Source organism: Bufo gargarizans, chromosome 5 (genome assembly GCF_014858855.1).
Source record: "Bufo gargarizans isolate SCDJY-AF-19 chromosome 5, ASM1485885v1, whole genome shotgun sequence".
NCBI lineage: Eukaryota > Metazoa > Chordata > Amphibia > Anura > Bufonidae > Bufo > Bufo gargarizans.
In genome coordinates, this window is record NC_058084.1 from 440,569,495 (window position 1) to 440,593,263 (window position 23,769).

Consider the following 23,769-nt stretch of genomic DNA (forward strand, 5'->3'; position numbering starts at 1 on the left):
TCATTTATTGTACATGATTTGTGTTACAATCAGTCTACTCTGTATACATAACACAATGAACAGCTACACTGGATAACGCAGCTATTTCCATTTTAGCCTGGCACCCGAACATAATGCATGCTCCAGCACAGCATCAACGTTTCATATCCATAACTGTCATTAATACAGAATCTTACATTGAAAGAATGTATCTTGCTGCATACTAATTCCAGAGGCGAGCCATGAACATAGAGAACTCCTGGGAGCTTGAGGGGCGCATCTATAGGGGAAGCGGCTGCTACGGGACTCAAACTCAGAAGGGGCTTGCCCGAGTGTTGGACTGAAAGATTATATTGGGCCCCCTCAACAGTATTATACAATGACAGTATATACAGTCACATGACATATAGTATATATGAGTAGGGAACAGGTGGAGAGCTATCTTGATTAGCTGCAGGAGTCAGGGTTGATGGGGGGGGGTTGTTGCTGTGGGGCCCAGTCGGTTCTAGTTAAAGATGCTGCCCACTATGGCCAAATCCTTTTTAGTTCGGAGGATCCTGCAGAGGTCATCTGTAATGTGTGTGGGGTACTCAGCAGCAAGTGTGCAATTACCCTGCAGCGCCCCCTCAGGAGACTGGAGCATCACATGTTTCCATTGAAATCATCATCAGACTGTCAGTGTAACGTACGGATGTGCCGGGTCCTCCAAAACTGTACGATATTCTCTGTAGCGTCTCTCCACTCTCTAACTGAATACCTTCTAGGTCTCCAGCATCTGAGATGTGTGTTATGCTTTCTGCAGTTATAACACAGACCTTTATAATATGCACTAGTAGCTGCTGCAGAACCTCTTTAAAAAAAAAAAAAAAAGGGAGCAATGCAAGTCAGTGTAAGCTATTCACACAGGAAAAGGAACTGCTTGAAAAAAGTGATCCGTGGCAGATTGCTTGCAGGGTCAGACCAGAGGACGCTCTGGTGGTCCCGGACTGTTTCGGCAGAGAGCAGCCTGACGGCAGGGGTGAACCAGCAATGAGGCCAGGTGAGGCGATCGCACCAGGTAGGGGCAAGAGGGGGGCAGCGGAAGGGCAATGGGCAGTGAGTTCATTGTGGCAAAGGAATTAGGTTAACCACTTCCTGACCGCCCATAGGATATAAACGTCCTATGGGCGGTTGTTTATCTCTACTTGGACGTTCTAAAACGTCCATTCAGAGATCGCAGCTGCCGAGTAAGGGGCCAGCTGTCAGTGACAGCAGGGCAACCCAGAGAGAAGGTAGGGACAGTTCCCAGGTGTACCTGTCTTCTAGATCGCTGTATACACAGTGCTCAATGCGCTCGCTGTCCCGGACCGGTGGTCATGTGACTGCCGGGGCCGTGAGAGGGCAGGAGCTGTCGGGTCTTTCACAGACCTCGATCAGCCCTGCACTGAGGCTGTACAGCGCTGTATAGTGAAGTTAAATGTCCCCCAGAGGTCTTGTATGACCTTATGGGGGACGCAAAATGCAAAAAAAAAAAAAATAAATAAATAAATAAAGGAGTTTCAAAAAAAATAAAAAAGGTTTCACGTGTTAAAAAAAAATCCCCAATTAAGTAATAAAAAAAGTGTTAAAACTAGAAAAATATTAAATAAAATAGACATATTTGGTATTGCCACGTCAGTGACGGCCGGCTCTATAAATATATCACATGATCCACCCCGTTTGATAAACACCATTAAAAAAAAAAAGTGTAAAAAAAAGCTGTTTTTGTCACCTTACATCACAAAAAGTGATAAAAAGGCGTATGTCTCACAAAATGATACTTATAAAACAGTCACCTCATCTGGCAAAAAATGAGCCCCTACATAAGAAAATCGCAAAAAAAATAAAAACTGTGCTAAAGCAACAAATTTTTTGGTCAGCTTGCCCCATAAAGTGTAATAATGAATTATCAAAAAATCATATGTGCCCAAAAATGGTATCAATAAAAACCATCAACTCTTCCTGCAAAAAACAAGTCCCTGCACAAGACGATTGGCAGAAAAATAAAAAAATATGGCATTCAGAAAATGGAAACCCAAAAACAATTATTTTTCAAAAATTCTTTATTATGTAAAACTGAAACAAAGAAAGTAGACATATTTAATATCATTGCGTCCGTAACAACCTGCTCTATACAAATAGCACATAATCTTCCCTGTCAGATGAATATTGTAAAAAATGTAAAAAAAATGCCAAAACAGCAATTTTTTAATTACCTTGCCTCACAAAAAACGTAATATAGAGCAATTAAAAATCATATGTACCCCAAAATAATACCAATAAAACTGGCACCTTATCCCCTAGTTTCCAAAATAGGGTCAACTTTTGGAAGTTTCTACTGTAAGGGTGCTTCAGGGGGGCTACAAATGGGACATGTCATCTGAAAACCAGTTCAGCAAAATCTGCCTTCCAAAAACAATCCTTTTCTTCTGTGCCCTGCCGTGTGCCCTTACACCAGTTTACAACCACATGTGGGGTGTTTCTGTAAACCGCAGAATCAGGGTAATAAATATTAAGTTTTGTTTGGCTGTTAACCCTCGAAGAAAAAAATTGATTAAAATGGAAAATTGAGTGAAATTTAAAAATTTTATTTAAATTTTCCTTTAATTCTTGTGGAACACCTAAAGGGTTACCAAAGTTTGTAAAATCAGTTTTAAGTAACTTGAGGGGTGTAGTTTCTACAATGGGGTCATTTATGGGGGGTTTCTACTTGTGTAAGCCCCACAACGTGACTTCAGACCTGGGTTTTTGAAATTTTCTTAAAAATTTTAGGAATTGCTTCTAAAATTCTAAGCCTTCTAAAATCTTAAAAAAATAAAATTACATTTACAAAATGATGCCAACATAAAGTAGACATATGGGGAATGTTAAGTAATGAATATTTTATGAAGTATTACTTTCTGCTTTAAAAGCAAAGAAATTGAAATTTTGAAAATTGCTAATTTTTCTAAATTTTGGCTAAATTTGGGATTTTTTCATAAATAAAAGGTGAAATATAGTGACTCAAATTTATGACTATCATGGAGTACAATGTGTCACGAGAAAACAATCTCAGAATGGCTTGGATAAATAAAAGTGTTCCAAAGCTATTGACACAAAGTGACACATGTCAAATTTGCTAAATTAGGCCTGGTCAGGAAGGGGGCAAATGGTCTGGCCTGGAAATGGTTAAGAAATTTGCATGGGGGACTAGGTTCATCCCTGCCTGCTGGATTTTGCTGGATCCGGCAATGCCGGATTCTCTAGTTCAACGCCAGATGCCCATTGACTGTAATGAGGTCCTGCGATGATCCAGCCACTTTCCATATAACGTTTTTTTTAGTCCAGCCAACAGCCTGCGTTTGTGCTGGATCAGGCAGCCGGATGTGCTTGACGGAGATGTGAACGAGGCCTTATAGTTATGAACTTCTCGGAAAAGTATTTGATCGGGCATGAAACCAAACCTGAATGATGATCTAAACTTCAGCGGCACGCTCAGAGATAAGCCTGGTATGGCACACATCACAGGGCTCGCTCAGATGAAGCACGGTCTGCAGAAAACAGAGCACTTGAGCAATGAATTCCTCATTCTCTGTGCAGCCAGCAGTTCAGAGCAAGTTAATATTTAATATGGAAAATAATCTTCCTGCTTAGACAGAACATTTTGAGAAAATCAGCTTAAAGCCGTAGTCTGTATGTATTCACATAAATCTGTCTTTATTGGAATCTCACGGTGCTTAAAGGGGTAGTCTACAAAACAGTGCCACGCTTGTCTGAGTTACATTTAATTAAAATTAGGAAAATTTGGAGTAGGCGGTATTAAACATACATGGGAAGAATCTATCATAGCTTTTGGTGTCAGTTTTAAGTCTGTCTTTGCTTTCTGAGATTGCCCGAAATGTATGAAATGACTCACAGTAATAATATATTTGGCGCAAGGGCAATGTGGTGTATACCTATGTCTGTAAAAGTACAGCAGGGGGTTGCATGGCGTGGAGATGCAACTTTTTTGCGACTTTTTAAAATGTCACACATTATAAATAATTCTTAAAGGTCTTCTAATCTGAAATTCTGACCTACTTTTTACTCCACTTCTAAAAGCAGCGAGGCTCACCAAATGTGGCAAAAAATATGCACCAAATGTAGCACACGGGCATAACTTTCGACATTTTTAGGCCACAAAACTGGTTTAGTAGACTTCATAAATGTCCCTCACAATCCCTTAATGTGTAAGCAACCTGTCCAATATTGCAATTAAGTTGCAAATTGATGTTTGAGAATCATTAGGCCTCATTCATACGTCCATGTCGACATCCGTGACAAGGTGGTCAGTGGTTCATCCGTGAATATGTCCATAAAGGATCCATGTTTGGTCCATATGTCTGTTTTTTTGCCGTCTGTGTGTCATCCATATTCCATGGACACTACGGCTTAAAATTTGTTTCTAGAGCATCTTCTACCAATGGTTTGTGAAAACCAAGGACCAAACACGGATGGCATACATGTTGTGTCTGTGATCTTCATGGAACCATAGACTATAATGTGCGTGAGGAATCCGTAATAAAAGATAAAATAGGGCATGCCTCCGTGGTGTCACCAGGGACCCACAGTCTGTGGAAAACCACTGATGTGTGGCTGCGTGAGCAGTCCATAGAAACCAGGGACAGCACACATATGTGATTCACTGACATGTGAAAGAGGCCTTAGGAGGCCATTTTTGTTTCAATAAATGCAGATGGATTATCAGAACAGAGAGCACCAGTTAATGAGTCTTTCAGCTATAACTGGTGAAGATCAAAGTCACATATCCCCTGACTGTCCAGGTTCAGTAAGCAGGGGTGGACTGGGAACTTAGAGGCCCTGGAAAAAAAATCTAAAAATGTTGTAGGTGGGTTCAAGCTGACAGAAAGTGTGGTAACACAAGCAGATGGGGCAAAAACAAGTTGTCAGGGTCAGTAATACCATAATGCAGCACAAAATACCACCTCAGAAGAACTAACTACCACAGTGCCGCATACTATACCTCCCCAGAAGCTGTCCTGTTGTGGTGGCCATCAATAGCTGCCCGTTCTGTCCCCCTCATCCTCCAATTGCCTGTAATATCAAGCTAGCCCTACCTTCAGCATGCTGCCTGGACTTCCTCTAATAATGACCCCTATGGTTCCCCCAGTAGTATGTACCCGGCCATCAGCAGTAAGGAGGGTTTGAGTGTCCCTATGGGGCAATGGCCCACTTGGAAAATTCCCTGTAGGGTCTATGATCAGTGTGCCCCTGTCAGCAGGTCAACCACTTATTTAGGGTACTACTCCAAGTGTCCATACCAATATCCATCATGTTCCAAGATCCAGAAAAAACATTAGGGTCTCATGCGTGATTCGTTATACCAAGTACAGCTCCTCTACTTGGAGCTGACATAACTAACTAGTACAGATAGCTAGTGATAACATCAGTCACTGGAAGACTATTGGTGCCCATGCACATAAGGGTAAAGTCGGCCAAACCAGCCAATTCAGACGAGACCAACCATCTGATCAGTAGATGTTGGGGGAAAGATGCCTCGGTTATGCCATTTTTCATCATGCGGATCCTTTGTTCTCACAGAGGATAAGCAATCACCAGGGTGTCTGGCAGTGGTTTATGGCACTCTCCCCATTGAGAAGATGTGCATTCTTGGCTGACTTGATTGTGAACGTGTATTGGGGGTCAGGAGATAGAGCTTTTGGCCGAACAAATGTTTGTCTGCCAGCTATTGAAGGTGTATGCCCATCCTTAGTCTACTTGGAGACTACCATCAGCTTCAAGAGAAAGGGACAAGCAGGACACTTACAGAGGCAAGTTTGAGGCACTTATGAATGACTATATATATGGAGAATCCTTTAAGCAGTCACTACATATGGAGGATGCTGTGGTTGAAATTGTACAGAGGGGCCATCACCGTTAGGGTATGTTCACACTGTAGATTTTGCCGCAGCATTATTTTTTTTTTCCACTTTGAACACTGCAAACCGGCTCGTAGTTTAACCAAATTAAATGGAGCTTAACAGCAAATGGACAAGTGGTTTTTCTCTGGACTTCGCACCAAGAAGGGACAAGCTTTTAAATCACAGAATCAGAGACAAAATTCTGATGGCTAAAGACGCCATGTGAAAGGACAGTTTTAATTGGATCGCCCAGCAAGGACCTCAAGTTGTAGTAAGCTTTTTCTTATGCGAAAAAGTTGATGGCACAAAAACTTTTTTTCTATAGGAACATTAAAAATTTGTCATGGATTTTATAATTTGTGGGTGAAACCAAGCCATCTCTAGCATCTGTCAGCAGGACCAGCTCTATTAAACCAGCATGTTACTGGCATACAACGTTTTTTGGCCTTTTAAAACCCAGCATTTATGCTGGAAATCGTCCGGATCCCCATTGACTGCAAGTAGAGGATCTGGCAGGCTGCTGTGTGCCGGAACAGCCTGCTGGATCTTCTAACGGAGATGTGAACGAAGCCTTATGATCAGTTTGCATCAGGTCGTGTCACTTCTGTCAGAGATCTGTTATTTTTGACTGAGGAATAGTCCTCCCGTCAAAAATAACTGATCTGTGACGGAAGTGACACGACCTGATGCAAACTGATCATAACTGATGTTCAAAATAACGGATTTATTTTTTTAAGAAGAACGGGAAGCAACGGTGATGTCAACCCGGCCCAACTCTGTTCAGAAGAAATCAGCAGTTTTTTAGCCCCTCGATCACATCAGCAACACTGCTTTCCTCCCTTAGCATCTCTGCCAACTTTCCCTGATGCTGAGATGCTAACTGCGCATGCGCAATTGAAGATTCAACTGTCCATGCATGGTATTACAGGGCCATGCAAGAGGTCAATGAGGATGTCTGGCCCTGTCAGTCAGGTGGAGTGGGGAATGGCTAAGGGTGGCAATCGGAGGAGCTGAATTCCTCTGAGGGGCTAGGTCGTGCCCATCGGTGCACTGAAACCCTAACTTAAACACGACCGTTTTCTCAGGATGGCGGCATGGATTTTAACAAAAAGATATTGTTTTATTTAGCAGAAAGCAGGAAGGATCAACCCTACCACATAGTATGCCTGGTTAGGCTAACGTCATACCTGCCGCAAAGCTAATCCGGAAGGATTTTCCAGCACAGAACGGCCTGCCCGAGCAATCTGGATCTGGCACAGCCGGATAGAGCCATGCACTGCCGGACCCCATTGACTATAATTATATCCAGCACAGATAAGGCTGCTCCCCGGCATAAATGCCGAACAAAAATTGCTGCAAGCAGCATTAATACCGGGGAGTGGTGGAATCACCACCAGAACCAATTATAGTCAAGGGGCCCAGCAGACATGCAGCACTATCCAGCTAAGCTGGATCTAGAGATCCCTGGCAGGCCATTCTTTGCCGAAACAGCCTGCCAGATTAGATTTTCCGCGAGTCTCAAAGTAGCCTTAGTGGGGTTTATCCAGCTGACAAGTGCTCTTTAAAAACCATGCAGTTTTAAAGTCCTGCTCACTACTTTGTAACATCTAACTGCTGTCCAAAAATATCAAAAAAGACCAAAACCGACCTAAAACTGGCTAACACACACAGAACCCTACAGCCTAAAATCAGCATAATAAAAAGTCATCCTTCTCTATGGACGAAATAGACATGACACCTTATCCAGGACGGCTGCACAGGCTCCTACATCAAAGCAAGGGCACAGACACATTAGTGCAATACAAACTCCTAAATTAATAACCTCTCTACAAGTATGTGCGGCGAGTTATCCGAAGCTGGCATGCTGGTTTCTGGGTGGAATGAGCACTTGTCCCATGGTAACACCTGCTGGGTTTTTGATTGCCTACAGCAGCCTTAATCTAAACAGCGACTGGAACCAATTTGGAGCTTACATCGTGGAGGTCGTTCCAAGTCAGCAGGTACAGGGCATAACGAGAGTCGGAGACAAACACTGCCAAGAGTGAGGTAACGGTCCTGGCTATAGGTCACATTGCTTCCATTTATGGGGGAGATATAAATAGCTGGTGGTTGGTGAATTAGATTTCAGAAATATGATACAAATAGTAATTACAGTTTTTGATATATATCACAAATCTGAGCAATCCCCAATTAAAGGAACTCTAAACCTAGAAATAGATGCTAAAGGCAACATTTTCTGCATGATCCTAATCAGGGGCGTAACGATCGCGGTCGCAGAGGGTGTGACCGGGCCCGGCCCGCAGCCCTGCAAGTTACCGTGTGCGGAAAAGACCCAGGGTGGCGCTACCCCAACGCGCGTTTCGGCGTGCCTTCGTCAGGGACCCCCTGACGAAGGCACGCCGAAACGCGCGTTGGGGTAGCGCCACCCTGGGTCTTTTCCGCACACGGTAACTTTTTTGGGTGAGCTCCTGTCCTCTGCTAGTCTCCTCCATTCATTTATTCCTTATGAATTCCGGTTTGCAGCATACTTCCATCTTTATCATTTTTCTTTTGTCTGCATACCTGGTCCTTAACCATTGAGGGGATATGCGCTGACAGGTGTCTCACTTGGTACTTTACTGCTTTTGCATTTGTACATGGGTTTGATTATTTATTTTGTATGTGATTCCCATGTCTTACATACACTATGTACCATGCTTTGTGATCCGTGTGCATTTTCTTCCCAGGGTGGCGTTTTTTCTTTTAGTCCTCCGCCCCCTTTTCATCATGTTTATGGCATCGCATTTATCTATCCATTATTTCCATTCATGTCAATTTCTATTTTTAATCATGTCTTAATAAAAGCACATATATATTTTTTGGTATTATGAGCTCCTGTCTGTTTGTTTTCACTATTTAACGCGGAGCTTTTACCGAGCCCTACCCTTTGTGTGTCCCTGTTGTTAGGATTTACATTGGTTCAGACACTGTTCTCCCATTTCCCTACACAGGGACACCCCAGGTCATTTTTTGTTTTTGTTGACTAAATATTTTTGGTGGCGACTTTTTTTTTGGGACATTTTTTATAAAGTTTAACTATACAATTAGACAAAAAAAAGACCAAGGGAAAGGGAAGAAGTGCTGGCATATGTTTTTTATTTTTCCTTTTTGCATTTTCTGTCTAGTGCTCCCTTAAATAAGATTGTGCACTATAAATAACATTATCTTAATGTTCACCATATGCACATTACTACTGTATGTCACAGCTACATTTTGTACAGAACAATAAAAGGCGCCCTTGACTAGACGCCACAGTCTACCGCCTTGTGCCTCGGGTATTTTACACACTGGAGGTATTTTTCATTAGATTCCGCATTACACAGGTATTCTACCCAGAAAATTGTTTATAGAATATAATACAATGGGAGACATTTATTAAAGTGGTGCAGAGAAAAAACTGAGAAACAACCAGATTCCACCTTTCATTTTCTGAAGTAGTGGTGGAATCTGATTTGTTTCAATAGACAACTAAGCCAGTTCTACTTTACACCAGTTTCGATAAATCTCCCCTAATGCCTTACACAGGACCCATACAGTGACACACAGATTTTCTACAAGTCCACAATATGCTTGAATCCACTCTAAGTGACTACATACATGGCTTTGGTTTTCTCAGGGGCGTAGCTAAAGGCTCATGGGCCCTGGTGCAAGAGTTCATTTTGGGCCCCGCTTCACTCAGTGCTTTGTGGCCGGGGGGCAGGGAAGCACATAGCCTTCCTGCTGCCTGAGGCAAAAATTTAAATGGCAACCCCCATGCCAAATTCTTGACCTAAACCCTTCCCTCCAGCCAGAGGTGTAGCTTGACCTTTAAGCACTTTTTATAATACCAGTGTGTTTTGTGGCACAAGGGTCTTTGGCCCCCTCAGGTTCCTGGGCCTGGTAGCGACTGCTACCTCTGCACACCCTATGGCTACTATCCCTGATTACTGCCCTGTGGAGAACCTTCTATAGACACCCCCTTTATGGTTTACCATATAGTGCCCAAATAATGAAATCATACAGTGCTCAAATAACATAAAGCACCCAATGAATGGACAGTAGCTGTGTCCCGTTTAGTTGCCTTTTCATAGCTTTGGGCAAGATGAGTGGGGTAGGGAAAAATTGGGGTTGCCTGGACCACCAAGGCCAGTGACATCTCTTCATTTGATGTACACGATGTGACCACACAGGTAGCACTCACCAATTTTCGATACTCAAACCTCAGATAAAATAAATTAGAAATGTTATGTTAAAACCAAAAAGGAAAAATCCAGGTTGTACCGATCCATAATGCACCATGATATCCATGAATGCCATAAAGCATGGGTAGGCAAACTCCGTCACTCCCAGCGTGCATAATTGCTCTGCTCTTCTCAGAACTCCCTTAGAAATGAATGGAGCATGCTGGGAATTGTAATTTGACAACACCTGGAGTGCCGAAGTTTATGGGTTCTAACTGAAATTCCATGTGGCTCCCATTGTATAGAGACACACATAGGACCTGCTTTATTAAAACAGTCTGACTAGCAACCAATCACATTGTAGCTACTCTGTGCACCCTTGCCGCTTCCTGCATTTTTGCACCATGGGTGGCCCCAAGCCACTCTGTGCACCCTTTCCACTTCATCCATTTTTGCACCATGGGTGGGCCCAAGCCACTATGTGCACCTTTGCCCCTTCCTGCATTTTTGCACCATGGGTGGGCCCAAGCCCCTCTATGCACCCTTGCCCCTTCTACTTCCTCTGCCAGCCCCTCCCTCTCCTTGATTGGCAGGGTCAGGTTCCTGCATAGTCAACTCATCTGGTCTTGTCAATCAAGGAGCAGAAGGAGGAGTTGGCAGAGGAAGCAGGAGAAGCAAGGGTGCACCAAGTGGCTTGAGCCCGCCCTCAGTGCACATAATTGTTCATTTGTATATGGATTAAAATATTTTTTTCTCCAGAAAGAAGCAACGGATCGCCAAGTGAAAGGTACCATTAAATTCAGCTGAGATAGCCCTACAAGACATTGTACCTGGTTTATCAATGAATTTTTTGGTGACAGGTTCCCTTCAATATATTTGACCTGGACTTTACATTCTGAATTGAGGTAAAAGCTAATATTGTTTGTAAATGAGATGTAAAGTATAGATTACGAGCTGGAGAAACCTCGGTTCATGTGGACAAGTGATGAGATTGGTTCTGTTTGTACACGTTTAATAATTCAGCGTGATACATACTTTTCTCCAGGCATACTGGAAAGTTCTCAAAACCAATATGCGATCTTCTAAATATACCGCATGTTAGTAAGCCTAAGGGAAAAGCTGTTCTTCATATCAAGCTTGGCGATAAGTCGAATATCTGCAATTAGCTCATTTCACTATACTTGAACTCGTCAAATTGAAATGTGTTGGAGAATTATCATTTGAAAATGTAATTTTTGGGCATCAGGTTTTTAAATAATTTATCCCGGACATTGTCACTTTACAGAAGACCCGTCCCCTCTCCTGACATGTCTGATTTAGTAACTACTTGAGTTCCCCATGTAATAATTCTGGATCATCTTCTCATGACAATATGATGTGTCATTCCTTTATTATTCCTGCTAGAAGCTATGGATGCAGCAGAGTTAAAGGGGTTGTCTCATCTCAGAGTATGGGGGCATATCGCTAGCATATGCCCCCATTGTCTTATAGGTGCGGGTTCCACCTCTGGGACCTGCACCTATATCGAGAACAGAGCCCCCAGAGTGGTGGCTAGAGGACTCCAGTCCGGCCACCACAAGCACTCTCCCCATTGAAGTGAATAGGAGCACATCCCGCATGGCCGGCCACCGCGCCCATTCACTTCTAAGGGCCCGACTGAAATAGCCGAGCCAGTGCGTCCTATGGCGGCCGCATAGAAAATAAATGGAGGGCGGCTGTGCATGTGCAGCGCGTCCTCCACCACTTTCGGGGCTCCGTTCTCGCTAAAGGTGCAGGATAAGACAATGAGGTCATATCCTAGCGATATGCCGCCATTTTCTGAGATGAGACAACCCCTTTAACAGTCACACTTGTTGAGTTATCACATCTAGTTAACGCGTTATCACTGTGAGTGGTAACTCTGCTGCATCTGTACAAGGTTCCATTCAAACGTCCGCAAGTGTTTTGTGGAACGTAAATTGCGGATTTGCAAAACACGGACACCGACCATGTGTGTTCCAAATTTTGCGGACCGCACATGGACGGCCCTGTGATAGAAATGCCTTTTGTTGTCCGTGGCTGCGGACAAGAATAGGACATGCTCTATCTTTTTTGCAGGACCGCGGAACGGAACTACGGTGTGCTGTCCGCATCTTGAATTTAATGGGTCTGCACCCGTTCCGCAAAATTGCGGAAAGGATGCGGACCCATTCATACGAACTAAATGAATTACTAGCAGTTTGCAGCGAAGGTCCAGCTTGGTGTTACAAGTTGGGGGTGTGTCCCAGCACAGTCTGACACTATCCAATCAGTGTTGCCAGTGTGCAGGGACACACCCCCAACTGGTATCACCCATCTGGACCCTCACTGCAAACTGCTAGCAATTCATTCATAACTTCTAGCAGGAATAATACAGGATAAAGTCATAAGAATAGATTCTCCAGAATTGTTGTCACATGGGGGATGCAAGTAGTTACTAAAACAGACATGTCAGGAGAGGGGGCAGCTATTCCTTAAAAGGGTTATGTGCCACCTGTCGTAGGCTGCCATCTGTGGGGAAATCCTTCAGTAAGTGTTTAGTTCCACAGCAGCGCCACCACAGGGGAATCAATGAATTACAGAATTGGAGTTGGAATCTATATTTTGTGTGAGCTTGTTGGTTCCTCAAAGGTAAATGATCCTCTCTGTAGCCACTTTCCTGTCTGGTTGCATGAATTTTAAACCTCCTTCTATTATGTTATAGTTGGATAAAAGGTTATTTGGAAATGGGTTTTCCAAACCGGACAATTTACTGTCTAATGTAGAAGATTCATTTTTATATAATCCATTCTGAGTTAATGGGGGAAGGGGGGGTCCTGATGTTCTGAATCCTCAACTCTTGGCAAACGAGGAGAGTGGTTTCAAATGGTGGAGGGTATTTATGAAGACTAGCGTTCCCATACTCCAGTCTTGATGCCGTGTGTGCTGGAGTGAGGTGCACCTAATTTATTAAAAGGCAGGTGCCCTCGGTGTGCCAGAAACTCAGATCTATGGCATAGACTTGAGCTATAGCTTACATCAGTTTCTCAGGCAAGTTTATAGTAAATCAGGAGGGTGTGTGACAGGCTCCGCCTATTCCATTAGGCCACATCCCCTTTCTCACCCCTTGGCAAGAAGCTGAAAAAGTCTCAAATATGACATTGCAACTTTTTAATCACTGTGTAATACTTAATTTCCCCTGTGGTGGCGCTCTAGGGGAATTAAACACTTCCAGCTGGATTCCCTCTCAACCAGTGGGGTACCTACCATGGAAGCAGACCACGCGACTGCTAAAGAGGATCGAGGACCAGGTGCTGAACTGCTTCCCTGTTCTCGACATAGATTCACTGCATTTTCTGGCAGTCACCACTAGGGGGAGCTAAGTGCAAAGATTATTTTGCATTCTATGGCAATTGTGAAAAAAACTACTGACTGAGCTCCCCCTAGTGGTGGCTGCTGGCAGCTATATCATAATGTATTGTGTGAAGGGAAGCAGAACATGTATTCATGTTTTTATTTGTCTGGTGTAAATGCATTGTGAAATATGGTGTTCAGAATAAGCGCCGCCATATTTATAAAGCACCTGTTCCACTTTTTCTGACACAGAAGTCAGTTAAAATCTGTGAATTGGAGGACGCCTCTTTATTCCATTTATTTTTATTATCTAAAGTGTATTATTGCATTTGATTATAAAGACTGTATATCTGTCAAAATGTTGGGAGTCGCACCTTGTGTTCTGCATTGCCTGAGAGTGCAAAAAAAAAAAAATGGGGGTTAGAGTACTTTCGCACTAGCATTTTTCTTTTCCGGCACTGAGTTCCGTCATAGGGGCTCAATACCGGAAAAGAACTGATCAGTTTTATCCTAATGCATTCTGAATGAGAAAAATCCGTTCAGGATGCATCAGGATGTCTTCAGTTCAGTCACTGAACAGCGTTTTAGACAGAGGAAATACCGCAGCATGCTGCGGAATTATCTCTGTCCAAAATTCCGGATCAGTTGCCTGAATGCCGGCATTAATTTACATTGAAATGCATTAGTGTCGGATCCGGCATTAAAAATACCGCAATGAGCAGACCGGTAAAAATGTAAAAAATATATATAATGGATCCATTTCTCCGGATGACATCCGGAGAGATGGATCCGTTCTTGCAATGCATTTGTAAGACGGATCCGTATCCGTCTACAAATGCTGTCGGTTTGCATGCAGATTGCCGGACGGAACTGCTTGCCGGATCACTCTGCTGCAAGTGTGAAAGTAGATTTTGTATAAAATTATTTGTGCCTGTCCGCCAATGGTAAGACGATCTCTTTAGGACAGGAAACTAATGCTAAATACTACCTCCACCTGGCAGGTTCCTGCACTCATGAATTTAATGGAAGCCATTGTGGCACCAAAAGAGATATAATATAGTGTGGGCTCAGCATGCATGTGGGGTGGGGCTGTGTATACCCCTGAGCTGAACATAGCGGGTCCAGAGTGACAACCTGTGATCAGTATATGGTCAAGGGACCCTTTTAACAAGCAGAGATCGCTCAAAACAGTTGAGCATGGTTTCTTAATACAGTGAGGTAGGGAGCAGTTGCAGTGGCTGCTGAAATAGTTAGTTTGGGAGAAGCGACGACACTGCCAAAGTAATGTTTTTTCTCCTGCTTCTGTCACAAATGGAGCTCCTTACATACATATGTATAGAACCAGTATTGAAATCACTATCAGCACCCCCTTGTGGTGTCTGTTTGAATGGAAGCAGCGCATCGGGACCTCAAATTGTACTGGAAAGAAGAGCTCCAACCAATTTTAATCAAATTAATCAGCACAGAATTTTGGCTGTATTTAGATTAAATAAAAATCCCAAGGTCCCAATCCCACCCCGTTCCGTTGTGCAGTTAGCGGGAGCTTGAATTGAGCGGCGGTCAAGCATGCATCAAGCCAATGTCTAACAGAAACTGGTGAGCATTGTACTCAGCAGTCTCCATCAAGTCCCAAAAACATTGAATGGAGCGGCACCACGCATGCTTGACCATCATTCCATTCAATGTTCCCCTCACTACTGTTGTGCAGTGAAGTGAAGAGGGATGGAGTGATTGGGACCTCCGCTTTAGTGATCTTTGGGGCCCCTCAAAAAATCAGACATTTATAACCAATCCTGTTTATCGGTGATGTAAGACAACTGTGAGAAAACCCCTTATCATCCTAAACTATCAGGAGCTCTACCACACGTTAGACCACCAGGGATTTAGTCATTAACCCATAACCACCTTAGTGCACCAAATATATTACTGCTGACCCCTTCACCACCCTTGACTACCTGAGGTAGTAAGCCCTAAACCACTTTAGACCATTGGGATTATTGCCAAGAATCACTATCCCCAAACCATGTAAAAACCCTATGACGTCATACATGTGTAGAAGATTAGTGAGCATGATGGTGCAATCAGTGATGTATTTAGAACTGACTAGGCTCAACTGGTATTGAGTAATACCAGTGCTAGGACTAGGAGCACCATACTCGCCACATTCTGGGCCCTGAAAGTAGATCCATTTGTCCTCCTACTGGACCCCTTCCTAAATTTTGGCCCTGTAGCACACGCTTACTCTGCTTCCATAGTGGCTACACCCCTGGGTGCAATGTTTTAAAATTACAAAAGGACGGAGCCACCTGTACATCCCCTCTCCCTATGACTTACTAGGGAACATGAACATCAAGGATCTCTCATCTTCTTGAGTCACAACACTTCTGCCACTCTGTTGGACTTCATACCGTCATGTATTTACATGATTGCCCATGTATTTGAATGGGTGCCATGTAGTAGCAGATGAATGGGTGGCCTCGCCAAGCTTTCTAATCTATTTCACATGTTTTATCTAGAAGGCAGGATTCTCGCTAGATGTCCAGAAGTGCACAGCTATTATTCCTTCATGCAGTTCAAAGGCATCCCCCTCTTTATACGTTGTATAGACGATGGGTACACTTTAAGACTAAATGGTTTTCAAATAAAGTGTCATCATTGTGATTGTAATGATGGTACTTTGGCACACCGCTGCTTTCCGTCATTTCCATCTTATCCACCACTGCAACAAGAGAAACATACAAAGTGCAAATGACACAATTGAAGCCTTTCAAATCCGCTGTTTGCCAGATTGAGAAAATAAGACACCGCATCTTAAAATTCAACAGAGCCACTGGGAGTGCATGAAGGCCATTCCCAGTACAATAGGCCCATTTAGCTCCTGAGAGTTTGCTTTCAACGACAGCATTCCCCTGGAAACCATCAACTTATTTTCTCAAGTAGATCTCATTTCCTTACCTCGTAAACTTTGCCAGGTGTCCCTTTTGAGTATGTCCATATCACAGGAGGAAGGGGACAATTATTTCCTTTCAGTCCTTGCCTTTCCACTTATAGCTGCTTTCTGATGTCTCTTCTAGAACAAGAAGATGAAGAAGAAGGGGTTGTAATAAAGACAAAGCTACTGGAAGGTGGAACCAGTCAGTCAGTGCCAAAACCAATCCTGCCCTGGGAGAGCATGGAGTTTTCTACTTGGTACCTTTTATCATTACTGTAAATGACCAAGATTTCCTGCATCTGTGTCAGGAACTATTCCAGATCTCATCAGGATCCAGCTCAATTGTAGTCAAAGCCTTTGCTGTTCCTTGCACATTATCTCCCTGACAGTACACTAGCTAGAATACAGTGTAACTATCTGGTTTCTGCACATTCTGCCTTGAAGTGTTACATTCTGCTACCCGTATGGAAGGGACCAAAAGACAAGTCTGTGCAGCAGAGAGAGGCAGTGTATTGTGTAGCAGATAGAACTTCCTGTGACCACAGCTAAACATGTAGCTACATTGTATCTCCATTGCTGGTCACACAAAAGTCCCAGATCCTGCAGAATACACTAAAGGGAGCCTGGAAAAAAATACAGATATGCATTAGACTACCATATTAAAGGGGTTATCTAACTTCTAAAAAAAAAAAAGTTGAAAAAGCTTAAAATGCTATAAAAAAAAAAGAAATAAAATAAAATAAAGAGCTTTTACCACTTCATTCCTCCAGTGATCCAGCTTTATTACTTTGGCAGTTAGGATGAAACCACAGCACCCAGTGATCGAAGCAGTCACGTGCCCTGCCTTACTAGCATCACTACTCAGCGCTGCACCATGATGCCAGTGTCATGGCATGTGATTGGCTGCAGTAGTCACATGCTGGCCACTTGCAAATAAAGACTAGGAGGACTATCAAAGCACCAGCACTGGAAAACCATGGAAAAGAAGATGTTATAGAAGAAAATGTAGATCCACTGTGCCTACTGAACTTATTTGGCTTGGGTTGACTGCTAAGACTGTTATCCAGGCAGCCCCTGGTCTCCATACTTTAACCCCTATACAGGGATCTAGACTCTACTGCAGGGGAACCACCAGGCAGCTACCTTCTAGAGTAGTCTCAGTTCAGAGGCTGCTGATTCACAGGGGCTGAGAGACTCTGGTGTGTAGCACCGAAGAGTAAGGAAAGGTTGAAGTCAGGGAGAAGCCGAGTTCTGGGCAGGCAGTGTTTGTTAAATTGAGAATCAATCCAAGGGTCAGGGCAGACAACTCTGGGTGATTATGAGGAAGATGTAGAGGTAAGGCAGAGAATGGTCAAATCCAGGGACAGGCAGAGGCCAGTACACAGACAAGCAACTAGACAACTATAACCTATTGTTCAAGCACCTTGCTACAAGGGAAGGTACTTAATATACCCTAAGATACCCAGCCTTTGCCTGAGGAAAACTTAAAAGCAAGGACACTGATCCTTTAAGAGCCACCGGAGGTGATGTAGAGCACTATGAGTAAACAGAAGCAAGACAGGCACACAGCAGGCCTCGGCCTGCACAGAGTGGACGACAATGTGCTGCTCTGGCGACCATGCCCACCGGGAGGAAGTATAAACAGCAATCACCAGAACACAGGACAGAAGGTGAGCTCTTCGGTGGCCATACTCTCCAGGAGAAGAGAGCATTGTTTATGGGTATAATATATATATATATATATATATATATATATATATATATATATATATATATTACATTTACAGGTATTTTATTTTATTTTTTTATTGTAAAAGTTGGATAACCCCATTAAAAAGGTTATTCGAATCTAAAGCCAGTAAGTAAATATACTCTAATGGACTATAGGCATCCATCTCCATTAAGTCCCACAAAATGGAGCAGCACCACCATTCCATTAAAAGTCTCCAGAACAGGAGCTCAGGACCCCTATTGTAATCATCCTGGTAGTTCCAGTGGTCAGAACCTCCAGTGATTATACATTTACCACCTACCTTGTAATCTAGTAATGGAGGATCCAATGGTATGCTAGTAGTAGACTCTAAATAAACATAAGATGTCAGCCAAAGAGCCATTCATAGCAAATGTCTCATTTCATACACATGGCTAGAAAAAAAAACTCCTTGAATAGGCATTTTCAGAACTTCCATAGACTACGTAAGGCAGGTCAAGAAGAAGATGTGAGACAGCAAAGATAAGGCCTTACCAGTCAAGTTCTATATAGATCTGTGAGTTAATGCTGACACTCCATGGTTGGAATGGCTAAATACTGGTATAATATGTCATATGAAACCATTGATAAAGTGCAAGATCTTTACTTACCAGGTGCAGTTTTGGACCAGGCTGCAATACTTCCAATTCATGGCCTTCAGCCTCATTTGAGATCATCTGCTCTAGATCAGGTTGATCCTCTGGGGCACTCGCCTTTAATATAGTATAATCATTTTGAAGTGGGTCATAAAGATAATATCTTTAAAAAAAGATTTGATTTTGTTATAATTCTTGATACGTGCATTATTTTCTCAAGTATGGGTGCTCGTATTAGGGAATTGCATGGCAAATATCTGTGCACTGTCTGATTTCCTTTCTTGTGGCTATAAACCTGAAATCCAAGCTTCAATCTAGATCTTCTCAAGAAGCTCTCTACTGGTAATATTACTGCGGTGTCAGCTATACCAAATAAAGAGAAGGTGGAGCTGAATTATAGGGAGTTTTACAGAGCCATTTATACCATACAGCTAATTACCGCACTGGTTAGAGGTGTGAAGGACAAGAGCAAACATATTTTTATAAAGGTGCACCACGGTCCAATTACTTATAATTGGAATTTTTCATCCATTGTGCACACCCCATCACAGCAACTGCTCAGGCGCTCAGTCATAATCTCTGCTTAGTGTCCGGCCCTCTGTCTTGACTGACATCTCCTTTGCCATCTAACATCACTGTTTCCAGCTCTGAAATCCTGCGCATGAGATGTGCGATGGCGCATGCGCAGAACTCTCCCGGCTATTTGCATAGACTTTAGCACTGGAATCGCTGACATCGGATGGAGTCAGCAATCAAGATGGAGGGCACAAGAGGGATCATAACCATAATATAGCCATATTGAATATATAAGCAATACATAATTACAGATAATAAATAATGCAGATACAGTCAAACCTCTCCAAAAGACCAGGACACAATTCCTTATCCAGATCAGATTTCCTGTGGCTGATTTTCAATTCCACCATATATTCAGTTCAGTTGCACATATATGGATATTGGCCATCTTCTTTAAGACCATCCCTCTAAAGGACCACTCTTCAATGCCATGTTAAGTGGTCATCTCAGAGGTTTCACTGTAATAATAATATCTCATAATGTATACGTAAAAGTACTTACTGTTCACAAAGAACCCTGCGTGCCCCCGGGTGGTTTCCCTTTCCTAATGCAGCAGTCTTCCAGATATGAGATTGATGTGGACACCAGTATGGTAGAAGGATCCTCACCCAATACCAACGTACACATTACATTCTGTACATTTATGCATGAAAATTTGGCTCAAAGTTTTACTTGAAGGGTTTGTTCAGGAGCATAACATATGAAGATGATGTGTGGCGTACTCTAAGGGTACACTCACGTGGTCAGGTTTCTGCATGCAGTTTTGGAAGCCAAAATCAGGCATTGATCATTAAAGCAGAGAATGTATTCAGGTCAGAAACCCTAAAAATAACTCTATATCTGGAGTAATACAATGCTCCGGGACTCTCAGGTTTGCAATGTAAGGACTGGAGAATGAGCTGGAATGTTGTAGTGTGCTTGACAACTCTGGTCTGATTTTGATGGAACTGTCCAGATGTAAACTGGACCACTAAATGGGTGAGGTTTAGGGCTCATGCAGACGGCCGTTCTGTGCATTGGGGACCGCAATTTGCCGTCCCCAATGCACGGGCAACATTCGTGCTGTTTCCGCAGATGGATGCAGACCCATTCAACTTGAAAGGGTCCGTGATCCGTCCACACCGCAAAAAATAGTTGTTTTTGCGGAGGCATGGAGAGAAACCCTATTTGGTAGTTCTTCCGTGGGGTTCCATGCCAAGGCACCACACCTTCCGGATTGCTTACCTGTATATTGCCAGTATATTGTGGACCCACTGTTTACGGGCCACAATACCATATGCACGCACAGTGACAACGGAAAAGAAGACATACTCAACCGCAGGGAGTTAGTAGGCTAAAAATGATGCTAGATATGGTCTTCCCTGGATCTTCTTAAGGAGTCCAAAGCTGAAGTAAAAACGAATGCACTTGAAAAATGACCAATTTCTCATAGAAACCAGATTTCAGCTCTCATTTCTTGGTTCCTTAGAGAATGGAAGTGCCAACCAAATTGGTTGCTCAGATCAACTGCTCCAGTGTTACCTCTAATTAGCTTTGATGAATCTCTGCATTAGTAAGTGGCAAGTTTCTAGCTTCTTTCTTTCAACACTGAAATAAGATCTTGGGAAATATCTCTGTAGGATGTATTTCTAACAAATGGGAACTGCTTTGCCATTAGATGTGAGGAGGCAACTTTAATACTAAGCATATGTGGTCAGAAGTAGTTCTCAGCCTCTCATATAGCGGATAAATTTGCTTAGATTTTGAAAATTGAAAAAAAATGCAAAGTTGTCGAAGACCTAAAGCGTTAAGAAGAGAAGAAGAACATTTTATGTTCGCGATGCAACGTACGGACAAAGAAAATCCAGTATATGATGTGCAAGTGAGCAGATGAGCCCAATAATGTTATCCTTCACTCTTTTCATTGAGATTTAAGCAGAATCTGTGATATCTCTGTAAGGGACCATACACAGCCTGTACAGAGTACCTGCTAATTTCCCCAAATTTATTTCCGGTCCAATTCAATCGTCGGATTCGTTTCAGTCTGAATCAAAAGTGCCCCGATTGCCCTGAAAAGTCGTGTATGACATTCTGAGGTCTCTGATGATTTTTAACCTCAGGACAGCATAAGTAATGTTAACGTGACAGAGAAATATAAAGCTGCGGGGAAACGGATGGTAGCTGGTGGAAGATGCCTTCTCCTCAGTCTTCTTCTCTGTAAAATAGCGGCTGTCATTTTGTGCAATTTTTTCTGGACAAATCTCAATAAGATTCTGACTCATTGGGAAATTTGCAATCGATTCAACTCCATACAAATGAGCCCTGCCGCCCCCCCCCCCCCCCAGGAGGTCACGCTGTATGGCACCTTACTACAGAGGCACAGTATTCGGTCAATGCTTCTAGGGCAGAAAATCTCCCTCACCGAAAAACCAAAACTCTGAATACCCCTCTAGGAAATCAGAGGCACAGTGTCGGCCCATGTACTTTCTGAGGGCCTATGGTGGCTTCGGGCTGATCAGAACCTGTGGAGAACATTCATTTGGCCCTGTGCATGGGAACAAAGTTGTGGATTTCACCTCGGCATGCAGAGTCGAGGACATCAATATCCTTGCTGCCATTCTTATGAGAGTTATTAAAAAAATATACAAATTAAAAAAAATCACCTGTTCTTGTGTTGTCTTCTACTTTCAGGATCTCAGAAAACTGCCGCCAGGAATTTTTTAACCATTCGTCTCTCTTCAGGATTTACTGAGTTGGCGGACATGTTGGTTGTCACCCTCTTTACTGAATCGGCTATAAATAAGGAATGTCTTAATATCATTTTTAATAATTGGATTAAAAAGTAAGAATGTAGGAGGTAGATGTGCTGGTAATTAAAGGTGAAGAACACCTAGATATCTGTGGAATAAATGGTTGGTAGGGTCATCGATATATATATATGTACATCCAGTGTATAGACAGTATATATATATATATATATATACAATTATATAATCTGCATTTGAACCTGACACACATTCACACACAGAGGCTCATTTACGATTTCTTCACATACCGACAGACACCACACCACCACTGCCGTGGTTCCCCCATTTTATAGGGACTACTGCCGCACATACGTTACTGATCTGCTCTTGAGTTTTTTTGAGTCTCTGCAGCTCGGGTGTGTCTGTGACAATGCTGAAGCCTCGTCCTTTACTTTCCTCAAAGTCTCTCTTATATTTTACCTACAATAGGAAATATAAAAAAATAAAAATAAAATAAAAAGTCATCATGGCGCTGGCACTTGCATTACTTCTCTAGCATGCAATCTACAGGTAAACAGCAAGACATAGTTACATAGTTAGCACTGCAGAAAAAAAGACAAAGTCCGTCAAGTTCAACCAACGGATATTTATTCCTTAACCCTTTCATGACCGGGCCTAAAAAAATTAATGTTTGTGATTTTGTGCACATGGTGGTTTAATGATCCTAACTTTTTTATTTGTTTGACTACCAAAATAATTTTTGCTCTGTTTTTTACTTGACACTTAGGACTTATTAGCATGTTTTTTTTTTTTTTGATATTTTTATTCCTTTTTTTTTAGGTTTAATTTGGCGGGAAACAGCAAAATCTGATTAAAAAGTTGTTTTTTTATTATAGCTTTTTATTATTGTTGCAATGGTTTCCCTATTTTGTGAAGATCATTTGGATGTATAACACGTATAGGTTTGAGTAAACATGGCGACTACGGTGACTGTTTCTGTTAGTGAGGGCATTTTTTAATTTTAATTTTTTTTTACATTTTTTTATTTGTATTTTTTATTATTATTTTTAAAAGACCACTGGAGGACGCTGCCCTTTTTTTTTTTTACCTTTTCTGCCCCACTGTTTCCACTGTAACTGGGGCATCCACAGGAGCTCCAGTTATAGGGGGAAAACAGCCCCCTGTGGGGGCGGAGCTGATCAGGGTCCAATAGAGCTGCTTCCTGCTCTCCCTCCCTGCGCTCCTGTAGCGATGTACAGCGCTGGGATTAAAGAGCTGCCTGACCGTTAATATACGTGCCATCTACACGGGGTATGTGCAGATAGAACACATATAATCAGTGGGCAGTCGGGAAGGGGTTAATCAGCCGTCCCAAGCGTCTTTCTTTTGGAGGGACAGTCCCTCTTTTTGACCCTATGTCCCTCTTTTTGATCTGAGGTATAGATTTTTATTATTACATTCACAATATTGACCCAGAAAGTGTTTGTCTGGTTCCTCTCTGTATGTTTGAGCCCATTTTGTATATTTTTCTATTATTTGATGCAGTTGGGATTTTAGAAATTTCTATATTCAGATTATTTTTGTGCCATTTCATAAGAGAAAACTATTGAAGTGTATAGATCTATGTATAGAAAAATTTATCTTTTAGACAATGAACCATAAGTGTCCCTCTTTAATCTTTGATTGAAGCGGGGTGTTATATACCAATTATTTTCCTTTCCCTTTAAGACGCATAAAAATTA

At 42.5% G+C, this 23,769-nt stretch overlaps 1 protein-coding gene across 6 annotated transcripts in view; it reads right to left on the bottom strand.

The window, feature by feature from the left end:
• Nucleotides 1-23,769, bottom strand: part of LOC122938486 (LIM zinc-binding domain-containing Nebulette) — a 235,380-nt gene that overhangs the window by 107,066 nt on the left and 104,545 nt on the right. For 2 of the 6 annotated variants that reach the window (XM_044294032.1, XM_044294031.1), the window contains exon 4: nt 22,400-22,507. In XM_044294032.1, coding sequence (XP_044149967.1) covers nt 22,400-22,507 — 108 coding nt within the window. Of the gene's footprint in view, nt 1-16,402; nt 16,518-18,740; nt 21,537-21,943; nt 22,028-22,399; nt 22,508-23,769 lie in introns of those variants that run through there. The other 4 variants (XM_044294027.1, XM_044294030.1, XM_044294028.1 and 1 more) reach the window with 4 other exon arrangements.